The sequence below is a fragment of the Scomber scombrus genome, chromosome 13 (assembly GCF_963691925.1).
Source record: "Scomber scombrus chromosome 13, fScoSco1.1, whole genome shotgun sequence".
In the NCBI taxonomy this organism is placed as follows: domain Eukaryota; kingdom Metazoa; phylum Chordata; class Actinopteri; order Scombriformes; family Scombridae; genus Scomber; species Scomber scombrus.
The window spans coordinates 25,967,455-25,982,291 of record NC_084982.1 but is presented as its reverse complement, the minus strand read 5'-3'; the positions used below and the strand labels follow the sequence as shown (position 1 = coordinate 25,982,291).

The 14,837-nt window shown below is 39.5% G+C and overlaps 1 protein-coding gene across 2 annotated transcripts; it reads left to right on the top strand.

Moving 5' to 3' along the window:
* The first annotated feature begins 793 nt into the window (after window positions 1-793).
* Window positions 794-14,441, top strand: sympk (symplekin). 2 transcript variants are annotated; one of them, XM_062431602.1, is made up of 27 exons: window positions 794-914; window positions 1,190-1,313; window positions 1,458-1,523; window positions 1,741-1,794; window positions 1,915-1,988; window positions 2,136-2,262; window positions 2,371-2,620; window positions 2,714-2,884; window positions 3,377-3,616; window positions 3,954-4,105; window positions 4,198-4,348; window positions 4,754-4,973; window positions 5,667-5,817; window positions 5,916-6,151; window positions 7,175-7,256; window positions 7,347-7,460; window positions 7,662-7,809; window positions 7,933-8,093; window positions 9,437-9,545; window positions 10,514-10,614; window positions 10,759-10,849; window positions 11,071-11,172; window positions 11,333-11,520; window positions 11,733-11,909; window positions 12,729-12,818; window positions 12,989-13,174; window positions 14,067-14,441. In XM_062431602.1, exons 2-27 carry the CDS (start codon window positions 1,260-1,262, stop codon window positions 14,235-14,237), a joined length of 3,666 nt encoding a protein of 1,221 aa, XP_062287586.1. In that variant the 5' UTR covers window positions 794-914; window positions 1,190-1,259; the 3' UTR covers window positions 14,238-14,441. The 2 variants fall into 2 exon arrangements, with proteins under 2 accessions (XP_062287586.1, XP_062287587.1); XM_062431603.1 differs by having other exon boundaries at window positions 799-914; window positions 1,237-1,313.
* Window positions 14,442-14,837: the final 396 nt, after the last annotated feature.

Sequence of the window (14,837 nt, the reverse complement as noted above, 5' to 3'; positions counted from 1 at the left end):
TGTATGTATGTATGTGTGCATGGGTATCGGTGTATGTATCTATATGTGTATATATATTTTATCTATTCCTCTTATTTAAGTATGAGATGTGTGTGTGAGTGATGACCGAGGATGGAGCTGTTTTAAATTCCATTGTATTGACCTCAATGCAATGACAATAAAGACAATTCAATTCAATTCAATTCAAATAATGACTTAATATCTCAAAATAAAGACTTATTATCTTAAAATAATGACTTATTACCTCAAGATAATGACTTATTACCTCAAAATAATGAATTAGTATGTCAAGATAATGACTTATTATCTCAATATAATGATTTAATACCTCAAAACAATGACTAAATATATAAAAATAATGAGAAACTAACTCAAAGTAGTTACTTGGTATTTCAGTAATTTAGTAACTTGAGACACTAAGTCATTATTTTTAGATACTATGTCATTATTTTGAGGCTTCCATAGGTTTCTGAACCCTCTAACTTTCTGATTAATTCCAGTTTTACGTGAAAATATTAGTGATTTTTAGTATACACAGATAATTAAATATGTTTATTTTATTAAATATAATAAGATGATATAAAATGTACAAATTCAGACTTGAAGTAAAAAAATAAAAATGTAAATACATAAGTACAATATACATAAGTGAGAGCAACAGTTGTTTGTTATTGTTGTTGTTGTTGTTCAGTCCTCCACCAGGTGGCGCTGTGGTGAGACTGCTCATCAACAGTAGAAGAAGAAAAAGAGGCAGAAGAAGGAGTAGAAGAAGAAGAACACCGCTCTTTGAATTAAAAATGGCGTAAAGTGTCTTCAGCACTTATTTAACAAAATTAAAACATATACATATATAGGTTTGTTATTATACGCTGCATTTCTGAGTGTACGACGTAAATATACCAGCGTGTTTATTGGTAAGTATCTTTCACTCAGCTGTCAATACAACGTGTAAACAGGTTAGCATGAGTGTTAGCATGTTGCTATCTTATTATTATAATAATTAAAGCTTCTTATTAAAGAGTTATAACTAATTAAATATATAGGTTAACAGGGTAGGGACATGGAGTAGTTGAGTCACGAATGTGTAGCAGGCTAACTTAAAGCTAACCTCTGTTTTAAGATAGAAATCTGATTATTTGCAGCTAGTTTATAATGAATAAAAGTAAAGAAAAGCTTGTTTATCTCCCAGGTTTCAGTGTTTAAGAGGAGTGTTTGAAGATCATGTCATCCACACAGTGAAGGAGAAGAAGAAAAGCATCATGGATGAGGAAAGTGAAGCTCCAAGAGTCATTGATATGACCACCAGTGAAAAGGTTTGTTTACTTTATCTCAGTATTATTACTGAATTACTGTCCTTAAGTACAAGTTTAAAGTACTTGTACTTTACGTGAGTAAAAACCACCCGGTTTTTACAATAAAATAAACACATAAATAAGAAGTTTGGTTATCTCTTCCAGGTGGTGGATCTGCTGAATCAGGCCGCTCTGATAACCACAGATGAAAAGCTCACAGTGCTAAAACAGGTTTGTAGTTTCATCTCTTTATGTCAGCGAGTATTCTTGTGAATAAAGTGCAGTTTTATGATAGTTACATATTTATATGAATTACAGTGTTTCAACCATTACTTGACTCCTTTGCATTGCACTGTGCTGCGACTTGTCCTGGGTGCTTTCTGCCTGGGTATATGCAGGATGTGCTCTGGCTGATCACACTGAATTAATGCTTTTATCTAATCCTCAGGTCCAGGAGCTGATCATCAACAAAGATCCATCTCTTCTCGACAACTTCTTGGACGTAAGTGAGCATGTCTGCAACTTTCTTAACCAGCTGTTGTTTGGACTGAAATACTCAAACTATTTAAACTCAGAAGCTGATTTATTGATTATTTGCTCTTTGGTCTGTTTCATCCTGCAGGAGATGATCGCCTTTCAGACTGACAAATCTATCGAAGTTAGAAAGTTTGTCATCGGCTTCATAGAGGAGGCGTGGTGGGTTATCACACACACACACACACACACACACACGCACACACACACACACACACAGTCTTCTCCTGTCATGTCTGTACATTTGTGAAAGAAAATCTTCTGCAGATTTCTCAAACTTTAGCTGGTTTTTTTTAATGTGTTTTCCAGTAAACGGGACAATGAGCTGCTTCTCAGACTCATCGCCAACATGAACATGCTGCTGAAGGATGACAGTGTGAACGTGGTGAAGAAAGCCATCCTCACTCTCACCCAGCTGTACAGAGTCACACTACAGGTATTAAATATTCTCATCACTTAAAAAAAAAGGACCTGCTGTTTGTATAACTTCAGCTCAGTATGGTGTCGTTTTTTCTTCCTCTCACTCGTCTCTCTTTCCTCTCAGTGGTTGGTGCGATCCAAAGCCGTGCCAGAGATGCAGGAGGCATGCTGGGATATGGTGACGCAGATGAAAGAAGACGTTTTGGCGTTGCTGGACTCTGAAAACGACGGCGTGCGAACTCACGCCATCAAGTTCACAGAATCGCTGATCATCACTCTGTCGCCGAGGACGTCGGACTCTGACGTTCCTAAAAAACAAGAGGGCGACATCAGCCTGGACAAAGTACCCAAAGATCACTCGTACATCCGCTACGGTACATTTATTATAATCTATTAGTTTAAACTGAAGCTTTAATGCTTTTTTAAAATCATAACGTGACACTCATTATGATATTTCCTTCATTTAGATGTTCTGTGTGAGGAGGGGAAGACCGCACTGGACAAGCTGCTGAAGTTCATGGTCCATCCGGCTATTTCCAGCATCAACCTCACCACAGCACTGGGATCACTGGCCAGCATCGCCCGTCAGAGACCCATGTTCATGTCCAAGGTGGTGCAGGCGTACGAGACGCTGCATGGTGAGTGTTTAATGAGCCAGATCACAGCTACAATGTTTAAAACTAGCATAACGTCTGCCTGATGTTAACAACAAACTAATGAAGGATGGAGCAGACACAAACTAGTACAAGAATATACAGCAACACACACACACCATTAAAATAAAAAAGTAAAGGGGAAAAATGCATCTTCTGCACTACCCAATATTAAACTATCAGCTATATGTCATCTCTGAAACTCTTGTCAAAGTTACTTGAAGTTATCTCACGTTACTTGACTTAATTCCTGTTTCATGTCTCACAGGTGTTTAAATCTTTTATACAACTTTTATACAATAACAGACAAACATAAACGACACGGTTATTGTTATTTGTTCCAGTAACTCTGCTCAGACGTTTTGGGAGTTTTGTTGCTTTTGCACAGTAGAGCTTTAGATGTTTGACTTCTCTGTAATAAAGCAGTCATTCTTTTATTCATGAAGTATTTTTTTTCCCCTTTTCGAACCTTTTCAGCGAACCTGCCGCCCACTCTGGCCAAATCTCAGGTGAGCAGCGTGCGGAAGAACCTGAAGCTGCACCTGGTGGCGGTCCTGAAGCACCAAGGCAGTCTGGAGTTTCAGGGTCAGATCAGCACCCTGCTGCTGGACCTCGGGATGCCTCAGAGTGAAATAACGCGCACGACGCCCGCACTGCGTGAACAGCGCAAGAGACCTCGCCATGACCAATACACAGAGGGCAAAAAGGTTAAAATAGGTGAGTGATGGTCATCTAATATTCTGTAATTAGTTGCTGTGAATGATTCTGGTATCTTGTAGAGTCAGTGTTGAATATTTAAAGGACACATATTGTGATTTTCTGTTATATAATGTTGGATGTTAAACATGATTAAAGGTTTAAAACTTAAGATTAACATAAAGATGCTCCCTGAAAGTCAGAAGCCAGCGTTCAGGGCTGTTTTTGGAATATAAATATAGAGCTGGAAATGTTCATGATACGTCTTCTTTAATACTGGTTGAATGTTGCCTGGTAAAAATATGCTGCTGCTGTAGTAAACAGTGGGTATTCATGACTTTTGTTCCTCTTTCTTCAGAGCCGGCCCTGATTGAAGACGATGAGGACAAAGAGGAGCCGGCCCCTCTCTCGGCCCCTAAACCACCTGCTGTTCCTGTCCCTCAGTCCGCCATCGACGTCACGGCCGAATTCCTGCGTCCGCTACTCAACCCCGAGAACGTCGCTAATCTGGTGACTTTATCCTGTTGTTTAATTTCTCTCTCTTAAAGTCAGACTGTGTGACAGTTCAGCTCTTATTTACCTCTCATCGTCTCGTTCTTCAGGTGCTCATCAGCATGGTGTATCTGCCCGACATCATGCCGGCGTCCTTCCAGGCCACGTACACGCCTGTGGAGTCAGCAGGAACCGACGCGCAGATTAAACATCTGGCTCGGCTGATGGCGACGCAGATGACCGGAGCCGGGATCGGTCCAGGTCAGCAACAAAATCCTAACTCCACTTTAATACTTCTATCTCTACTAAATCAAGAAAAATCTACTAAATCAAGATAAATGACACTATCAGAGAGAAGATGTGAGGCGATTTACAAACTGAAACACAAAATCTTTATAAAGTGTTTTTATAAGATGCACACACTTGTAAAAAATTCAGCTGCAACAATAAATCGACCGACAGAAAATTAACTGGCAATTATTTATATAATAAAATATTGTTTTTTTAGTATTTTACCAAAAATGTGCTGATTTCAGCTCCTCAAATGTGATTTAAATGTTCTATTTGTCATAAATGATAAACTGAATATATTTGTGTTGTTGACTGTTGATCAGACATCACTGTGAGCTTTTGTGTACTTTAATCAAAACCGTATAAACATTTCAGGCCTCAAGCAGAGCAAAGAGAAAGGAGACGACGCAGGTAAAGATGAAGGTGCTGACGAAGACGCTGGCGGGAAGGATCTGCTCATCAAGCGTAAAGTCCCAGCGATGATGGGTCAGGCCATCTCTGTGGTCGGAGGTTACGCAAAACAGGCTCCGAGCACAGAAGCTCCCACAGCCGTGAAGAGGGTCCCTGAACCCATCATCCCCACCGTACAGACCAAGTAAGCTCTGATATTAAAGGACGAGTTCACAGTTATTCAAATCTGTCTTTAAAAACAACAGTCAGGAGCTTAAATGAACATTAAAGCATGTTTTTCTTGCTGTAATCATTCCTCCTGTTCATACTGACCGTTAGAAGATCCCTTCATAATGCACTTACAATGTAAAAATAATGTATTTAAAATTTGATCTGAAGCTAATATGAAGCTTCAGCTTTGTCCAAATGAGTCAAATCAAGTCTTCTATGTTTCAACGTTACAGTGTTTTTAGTGCCAAAGTCTCTCTTTTTGTTACTATACTTCCACCACAGCTCAACAGAGGAAACACTAAGAGGGAATTTGATGCTAAAAAGACTGTAAATGTGTCAGATATCACTTGAAATGACTAACTCAGACTGCTGAAGCTGAATAGAAGCTTCACATCTACTTTAAATCTTTTATAATGCCCCAAAAGTATCGAATAAACTACCTAAAGCTATTAGAGATGTTCTTTTAATAGTCAGTATGAACAGGAGGAATGATTATAGCAAGAAAAACCTCTTTCACTGTTCATATGGACACCTGACTGCTGTTTTAAAACGGATTTGAAAACTGTGAACTTGTCCTTTAACACAAAAATTCTATAGTATTGTAAGCTGCACCTTTTCTGTTCATCATTTATCACCTTTAACACATTTCTTTTTCTTTTTTTAACAGACTGGCAGGAGCGAGCGGGAGAAAAAAGGTGTTTCGGTTGTCAGATGTCGTTCAGCCTTTATCAGAGCCTCAGATTGAGAAGATGACGTCTCAAACGATCAAACGCATCCTGCACTCAGAGAAGGCGATCGCTCAGAGCGGCATGTCCCACGTAAGCGATCAACATCGTTACGTTTGTCTCATTATTATGATTTTAGTTGCTCTTTTAAAAAAACACTCACACGCTGTTTTCTCACATCTGTGCGGCAGGTCAGAGTGAAGCTGCTCTCCAGACTGGTGACGCAGTTCGAAGGGATGATGAAAGACGACGTGCTGGAGTTTATCCTGGACGACATCAGGACGAGGAGCGACCTGGCGTTTTCTCTCCTCTACCAAGAGTACAACACCTACCTCGGACAGCTGCCCACCGGACTGCTGGACAGCTACGATCACTGTCTGTACACACTGCTGTCAGGACTGCAGGAGAAACCGGAGCAGAGAGACGGGTGAGGAGGAATATTGTACTTTCTACTCCACTACATTTATTAAACAGCTTTAGTTACTTTTCAGATGAAGATTTGACAAGCTTTTAAAATACAACACATTGTTAAAGATGAAAGCAGTGTGTAGTCAGTCACATTTCAGATGTCTATGAGTACAGCTCCACCAAATAGTGATTTTTCCCTCTAAACTTCTCACATGGTTTCATTTCAATAAATCAAAGATTAGAGAAAAAGTCCAAAAACTGAAAACACATTTGTGTATCAGAACTTAGTTTTTTCTTCTTTCCTCTCCCATTAATCATCTCACCACCCCTCACATTTATCTGCTGACCCTTTGGAGGGCCCCCACCCCTAGGTTGGGAACCACTGGACTAAACTAGCTAACTGTATATAAAGTAGTGTAAACTAGCTCCACCTCCAGCAGCTACAACAGTAACATGCTGCTCTAACACTGATGCTTGACTATTAATAATCTAATGATGTCATATATAATAATATATCAGTCAGAGGGACCAAACCACTACTTTTACTGTAATACTGCATACTACATCACTCATAATACTGCAGTACTTTTACTGTAATACTGCATACTACATCGCTCATAATACTGCAGTACTTTTACTGTAATACTGCATACTACATCACTCATAATACTGCAGTACTTTTACTGTAATACTGCATACTACATCACTCATAATACTGCAGTACTTTTACTGTAATACTGCATACTACAGTATATACATGATTAACACTGTGTATCTGTTGTTTGCTCTACAATGTAAAACAAGCTGTGTTGACCTCATTCTGTGTTTATTGGAGCAAAAAACGAGCTAAAAAAGTGAACCTATCATTAGGCTGAAACCTAAAAACTGATGATTTCAGGGTTTATACATCAGATAAAAATATTAAATAATATTCTGTGCTGTAAAACAAACCTCTCAGTCCTGGTTCAGCTTTATATTTTTCATATTTAAAGGGTTAGATTTAATAACAAAAGGAGTCTCATCATGTTTCTGTCTCTTCCAGACTTTTCACTAAACTGGTTCTTGAGGCTCCTCTCATAACGGAGTCGGCTCTGGAAGTGATTCGACGATACTGTGAAGACGAGGTAAACGACACAATAAAGACGCAGCTTTCTTTAAAAAAACATTTACATCCTAACATGTCGACTCAACTGTTTTGTAATGTTTTGTTTCAGTCTCGTGTTTATTTGGGCATGACGACTCTGAAGGAGCTCATCGTCAAACGACCGTCGAGGCAGTTTCAGTATCTTCACGTTCTGCTGGACCTCAGCTCACATGAAAAGGAGAAGGTGACGACACTTCCTGTTTGTGTCCTGCAGCATATCTGTAGATCTTTGTCCTAAATTCTGTCCAAAAAAAGAGACTTTAGAAAGTATTAAAAAGTCTTAATATCATTTAGAAAAGATAGAATATTATTCTCACAGTCTGATGAACTTATATTCTGCGATAGTTTTATTATTTTATTGTAACTGTATTTTATTTATTTCCAGGTGCGGACCACGGCTCTGGGTTTCCTGAAGCGTATGTATGAGAAGGACCACCTCAGAGATTACATCGAGAAGTTTGCCCTGAACTACATGCAGCTGCTGGTCCATCCAAACCCTCCGTCTCTGCTGTTCGGGGCCGATAAAGACACAGGTCTGAGACACAAGGAGGATTTTATTATGATGATGATGTTTACATGTTATATCAGTGACACCTGCAGACAGTCTGTCCTGTTCACTCACATTGTCGTGTGTGTGTGTGTGTGTGTTGTCACAGAGGTGGCGGCGCCGTGGACCGAGGAGACGGTGAGACAGTGTCTGTTCCTCTACTTGTCTCTGCTGCCTCTGAACCACCGGCTGGTCCACGAGCTGGCGTCCGTCTACACAGAAGCCATCGCCGACATCAAACGCAGCGTTCTCCGAGCCATCGAGCAGCCGGTAAGTTTCTCCTAATTTATGTTATGTATGCTGCGTTTCCTTTTACCTCAGAAGTTGGATGTCGGAGCTGAAAATGACGTCACACCTGAGTTTGAAGTGTCCAGTTTAGAAGTCAGAAAAACAGTTCTAGCCTTGTTAGATATTGATAGAAATACCAGCTGATTAAAAACTGTATTTTTACACATACAAAGAGCGTAGCAACATGTCCACAGATCAAAGTTGGACAGTGCTGTGTGTGTATGACTGATTTAATGATACTAACTTTATTTGTATAGCACCTTTCAAACAAGAAATGCAGCTCAAAGTGCTTTACAACAAAATAGGTTACATTTACACCAAGTGCTTCACATTAAAAGAGCCTAAAAGGAGCATAAAGCAATGTTTAAAAGAAAAGAAAAGGAGAAATAATTGTAATATAAGATGGAAAATAAGAATAGTAATAATTGAAAATAGTACATAGTACTATAATACATATATTATATCAAGTAAAATAAAACATTTTAAAAGTATAAATAAGACAGAAGTGCTAATAAACAGGATTTTACTACAACTTTCACTGTTAATGCATCTGGGATTTTGAGTTCGGGGCCGGTGGAGGTTCCTCCAAAAATCTGTCTTGAGGGGTCGTTCCAGTTCACATTTTCCGACTGGGAACTCTGAAATCCTGACTTTTGAGTGTAAACTGAACGCACCTTTAAATCCTGATACTGAAGCAGCGGATCAGCATAAAGCACAGATGCATTCTGGGTCTCATGTCCTCATAGTAGATAGTTTGTGAAACTGCCCCTTTTTTTAAATTAAGTGCTCCACTTTTGTCTCTGAGACTCCGGCCAGTTCAACCTCCTTTTCAAAATAATAAATGTTATCTTTAGATATGTGGCACTTTTCTTAACAATCTTACAATGTGCTTTATTGAAGGAATTTAAACCGAACAAGGCAGATATAAAAATGAGGCAATGAGCAGCACAGAGATAAAGACAGAGACACAGAAGTTAACAGTCAAACATTTCCAAAAGCTTTCACAAAGAAAAAAAGTTTTAAGAGAAGCTTGTGCATGTCTGGAAAGTCTGCCATGACAAAATCATCAGTCTGGACTATTGAACTACATCTTTATCTTGTTTGTATATATTAGATTCAACAGTCCTCAGTGTAAAACACATAAACACCTTTCTGTCATCAGAGCGGGAAAATCTGGAATTTCGTGATTTCTGAGAGTTGGTTTTTTTTTCCTGTTCTCTAAATATTTAAAGAAGTCTTGAGTAATGTTCAAACTCAGCTGTGTTGTTGTTGTTTTTTAGAAGTATTGAAGGGTTTTTTCTTTTATTTCATCATCTGTGTTACAGATCCGAGGGATGGGGATGAACTCTCCTGAGCTGCTGCTGCTGGTTGAAAACTGTCCTAAAGGAGCAGAGACGCTCGTTACTCGCTGTCTGCACATTCTCACAGATAAAGGTACAAAAAAAAAGAAGAGGCGATGCAGCTCTGTTTGGTGGCGTTTAAAGGCCGTTATGCTGGCTTTGACTCGGTTTAATTCAGCACAGCAGCGATTTACATCTCCATTACAACAGAGCTACACAGTGGAAGGTTTATCTTTAACTGATGATCCTCACTCCACTCTTGAGTTGAAAAGCAGCAGTTTTTATACATCATGACTGCAACCTGCTCGGAGACAGATCAGGCCCCCGACTCCAGAGATTATCCAGAGTGAAAATAATCATGGTAATGCTAATAACTGCGGCATGATTTGACTAAAACTGCGTGCCAGTGGTAAAAAAAAAACAACCTATTACGTCACTTGAAACTGATTTACGTTGTGAACACACCAAAGAGCGTCGAAAAAAAGTTCTGCTGCGAGGGGCCGTTAATCTTTAATTTCTGTCTTTCTGTGTGCCGCCGTTATAAAGTACCGATGTGAACCAAAAACATTGCTGACATATCCGATGTTCTCTAAAGTTAGATGGGTTACCAAATATATGTCACCCCACTAAATTAGATTTTTTTCAACAGAAAATTACTTTTTATAAATAATATAAATTCTTGATAAGAGATTATTTGCTCCATGGAGAGAGATCCAAATATTGACCTCATTGGTCTCATTTCAAATTCACTAGTCACACTGAGCAGACTGGAGATCTCTGTCCATACAGCTTCTGTTTATGCATCTCTAAAACTGTACAACGCATTGTCTTACAGTATGTGCTGTGTAAAAACGGTCACAATACGTTTATCTTCCATTGTTAAATGTGTTCCAGGCGGGAATACATTTATTTAAACATAGGTCAACACGTCAGACGACTCTGTGTATTGATTGGCTGAAGTTTGTCTCTCGTCGCACTTCGCCGCAAAAAGTCAAACTATTCTACTTGCAGAAGACAGACACGTTAAATGATTTGTGGTGTTTCTTCTGCTCCCCGTTTCAGTGCCTCCGTCTCCAGAGCTGGTGGAGAGAGTACGAGACCTTTACCACAAACGAGTTCCCGATGTTCGCTTCCTCATCCCGGTCATCAACGGCCTCGAGAAGGTAACTCCTGAAACTGGTGTCCTGTTAAAAGCAGGGTGCACACAGTATGGGTGATATACTGGGAGTGATTTAGAACTAGTTAAATAACATATAACTCAGGATATCAGTTAATATTTAATGCTTATATTTGTTTTCCTCACACAGAACGAAGTCATCCAGGCTCTGCCGAAGCTGATCAAACTCAACCCGATCGTAGTGAAGGAAGTGTTCAACCGTCTGCTGGGCACTCAGCACAGTAAGACTCATTCATGTCTTCCACTGCATAAATCATTTAAAAATTCATATACGAGTGTTTTTCCAGAAGAATAACACTATTTGTTGGACTCAGCCCTTTTTAATGCTAGTTTTACTGTCATTCACAAGATTGTCAGATTTTTGAGGAAAACTCTTTCAGATGAAGGATTTATTGATTATTATTGATTTATTGACTGATTTTTATTCTGTTGTTGTTTTCAGGTGAGGGAAGTTCGTCTGTGTCGCCTCTGACTCCAGGAGATCTGCTGATCTCCTTACACAACATAGACTCAACCAAATGTGACATGAAGTCTATTATTAAAGGTCAGTATTCAGTGATAAAAGCCTTCAAGCCCAAAACATTAGCTCTAAAAGGTCAGTGTGTGTATATGTGTGTTCAGTAGAGATGTGATGTCCAAGTAGATGCTCCACTGCTGTCAATAACACTATATTAACGAATAATTTGTGTGTTTCTGCGCCGCAGCGACCAACCTGTGCTTCGGGGAGAAGAACGTGTACACATCAGAGGTTTTGGCGGTGGTGATGCAGCAGCTGATGGAGCAGAGTCCGCTGCCGATTCTGCTCATGCGAACCGTCATCCAGTCGCTCACCATGTACCCGAGACTGGGAGGCTTCGTCATGAACATCCTGTCCCGCCTCATCGCCAAGCAGGTCGGAAACTTAAAAAACTCTTGTGTTTGTAATAAGATCTGCAGCTTTATTTGGAGCGTGCTTTCCAAAAAATGGTTTAAAAAGTGCATAAACATTAAAATAAAATAGTGAAAATTGTGATTATTTCAATTTAAAGGTACCATTAAAACAAACAAACAAACCTTACAAGCTGTTTCCTGTTTTTAAGTCTAATCTTCTTCTTCCTCCTGCAGGTGTGGAAGTATCCGAAGGTGTGGGAAGGCTTCGTGAAGTGCTGCCAGAGGACGAAGCCTCAGTCGTTCAGCGTGCTGTTGCAGCTTCCGCCCGCTCAGCTGAACAGTGTGTTCGAACGCTGCCCAGAGATGAGAGAACCTCTGCTGCTTCACGTCCACTCATTCACACTTCACCAGGTGAGAGCTGCTGCCATGTGAACTCAAAATCAGCTGCGTCTCTTCAAATCTAGAGTCATTTAGTCTTAATGTGTGTTTAATTACGTCACTTTGAAGACTTTAAATGATTGAATATGTAGCTGTGACTTAAATTAGGTTAGTTAGAGCAGAGCTGTGAGCAGAGGGTTAGGATGTCAAACTCATTTACATTCAAGGGCCACAAACAGTCCAATTTGATCTCATGTGGGCCGGATCATTAAAAGGAAGGAAGGAATGACGCATAAAAGAAGGAAAAGGAAGGAAGGAAAAGAAGCTGGGAAGGAAGGCAGGAAGGAATGAAAAGAACACAGGAAGGAAAGATTGAAGGAAGGAAAGATGGATGGAAGAAAAGAAGGAAGAAAGTAATGATGGAAGGAAAAGAAGGAAGGAAAGAAAGAAGGAAAAGAAGAGTGTGATGTAAGGAAAAGAAGGAAGGAATGATGGAAGGAAAGGAAGGAAGGAATGAAAAGAACACAGGAAGGAAAGATTGAAGGAGGGAAGAAAAGAGGGAAAGAATGAAGAAAGGGAGAAAGAAAGTAATGATGGAAGGAAAAGAAGGAAGGAAGGAAAGATGGAAGAAAAGAAGGAAGGAAGGAAAAGAAGACAGGAACGAAGTAATGATGCAAGGAAAAGAAGGGGGAAGGAAAGATGGAAGAAAAGAGGGAAGGAAAGTGGGCCGGATTGGACCCCTCAGCGTGCTGGTTCTGGCCCTTGGACCTCATGTTTTACCCCACTGAGTTAGAGGCCCATAATGTCCCAGCTTTGTCTCATCTACTGTCTAAATGTTTCTCTTTCTAACAGCAAGCTCACATACCGGCCTCCATCATGGCCGTCCTGGAGGTCAACAAGAAACCAGAACCGAAGCCTGTGGAGCCTTCTGAGGAGAAAGAGGTAACGAATTCATAGTTGATGTCCTTTTTAAATGTCTTTCAGCCACTCCTCCTTCATTCCTCTTATTTAATATCTCATATAAAGTAATTTATCATGACTCAAAAACAAGTTATTCACCTGTTAACTGTTACTAATCATTTGTTTCCGTCCTCCTTTGTATATAAAAACAGATTGAACCGGTTCCTGATTCAGCCGGTCCAGTTGAAGCCGAGGTTTCCACCGAGGCTGCAGAAGAGTCCGAACCAGCCGAGCAGCAACAAGCGGCGGTCACCACGACGAGAGACGAGGAGGAATCGATGGAGCAAGAAGAAGCTGATGCAGCGACACATGAGGAGACGGTCGACACGGCTCCTCAGGTAAAAATGAAGCTACTGGGAATTAAATACCATCTGAATTTATCTGGGCAATAAATCTATATATAGATATTGTCTTAGATTTTAAATGCTGTAATATCATAATATGGAATAAGTGTCTTTTCCTGCTTTTTAAAGGCTGCATTACAGTAAAAATGTCATTTTCTGAGCTGAACAGACTGTTATGGACTCTACTTATAAAGCACTTTTCTCGTCTTTTCAACCACTCAAAACGCTTTTACAGTACATGTCTCATTCACACATTTACACATCGTTGACACAGCCTCAGGAGCAATTTTGGGGTTAAGTATCTTGCCTAAGGACGCATCGACATGTGGACAATTGGTGGACGACCGCTCTTCCTCCTGAGCCACAGCCGCCCCAACAATTCATTATCTGCTTTTATCCACTAAGTCATAATATCCATATTACTAATGATTATTTATCAAAAATCTCATTGTGTAAATATTTTGTGAAAGCATCAATAGACATCCTCACAATACTGTCAAAATATCCCCTATCATCCAGCCCTAGTTGAATACAGTTAAAATCGGTGATTAACCTCTAAAAACTTGCATAGTTCTGAACTCTAAAGGACCATTTATTCACTAGTTGTGGAAATCTGGAAAAGTGGTAAAGTTAAGCCAGAGAAATAAAGGCCTTAAAGAAGTGTAAAGGTCTGTTTTTAAAGATATTTAATAATTCATGCATGTCATAGCTTTCTCTCTCTCTCCTCTGACTGTCAAATGAAAGCAAAACTGCCTAAAATAATCCTTAAAGAAAATATATTTTAAAAAACTATCGTCATATTTCCCACCAGACATACACGTGCTGTCAGCTCACATTCAACCTGCTGCAGAAACCCTGTAAGCTCAAATTTTTGGTTGTTCCGTAGGTGGAGTCTGCAGATGGAGGAGACACACCATCACCTCAACCAGAACCGGAGGAGGAGCCGATGGAGGCGTCCGAACCCGAGCCGACAGACCACCAGGAGCCACCGAAAGACGACGAAGCAGCTGACGTCTCCGGGCCCGAGACTGGAAGCAGCGGCGAGGACACAGAATGACAAAAGCACTGAAAATACAAAAAGAACATTTCTATCCTTTGCAGACGTCCCACAAGTTTCCCTGAAGTTCTTGTCAAGAATAATCCTTTCCCTTCTTTTTTTTGTTGTATTTGTAGAAAAAAACAGATTTGTGGAAATGTGTGTATGAAAGCGTTTAATATGCCTTCATGTCACGACGAGTTGGCGAATAAATCAAGAAATCACTGATGTGTTTGTTTCTGTTCCTGTTGAGCATGAGTCTGTTAATTATAACTTCAAGATTGACAGCTGTGTTTGTGTGAGGCCATAAAAGTAAAGACAGTTTAATTTATATTGTGTTATTTGGCACTTTAGACATTTAAACTTAAATACAGAAAGAGGCAAAAAACGAAAGATTATTTATGGATATGGAAAATTAATCCAAGGCATTAATGTAATTGTCTTTTTTCATTATAAAATGATGCATTTCTTATTTTTTTCTGTTTTTATCTTGTATTAATCATTAATCTTGTTAACTTTTTATTTAAACAAAAAAGGAATATACAATCAGATAATTATTATTATTTCACATTCAAAGAACAGGTGTGAGATCGTTTCTGTATTTTTTTTTTTAATTTTACA

Bases quoted from the DNA above. Each gene is read 5' to 3' on its own strand.
- sympk (XM_062431602.1), top strand. From the start codon at position 1,260: ATGGATGAGGAAAGTGAAGCTCCAAGAGTCATTGATATGACCACCAGT. The intron at 1,989-2,135 runs GTGGGTTATCAC...TGTGTTTTCCAG, and splicing joins GGCTTCATAGAGGAGGCGTG to TAAACGGGACAATGAGCTGC. The intron at 12,819-12,988 runs GTAACGAATTCA...ATATAAAAACAG, and splicing joins AGCCTTCTGAGGAGAAAGAG to ATTGAACCGGTTCCTGATTC.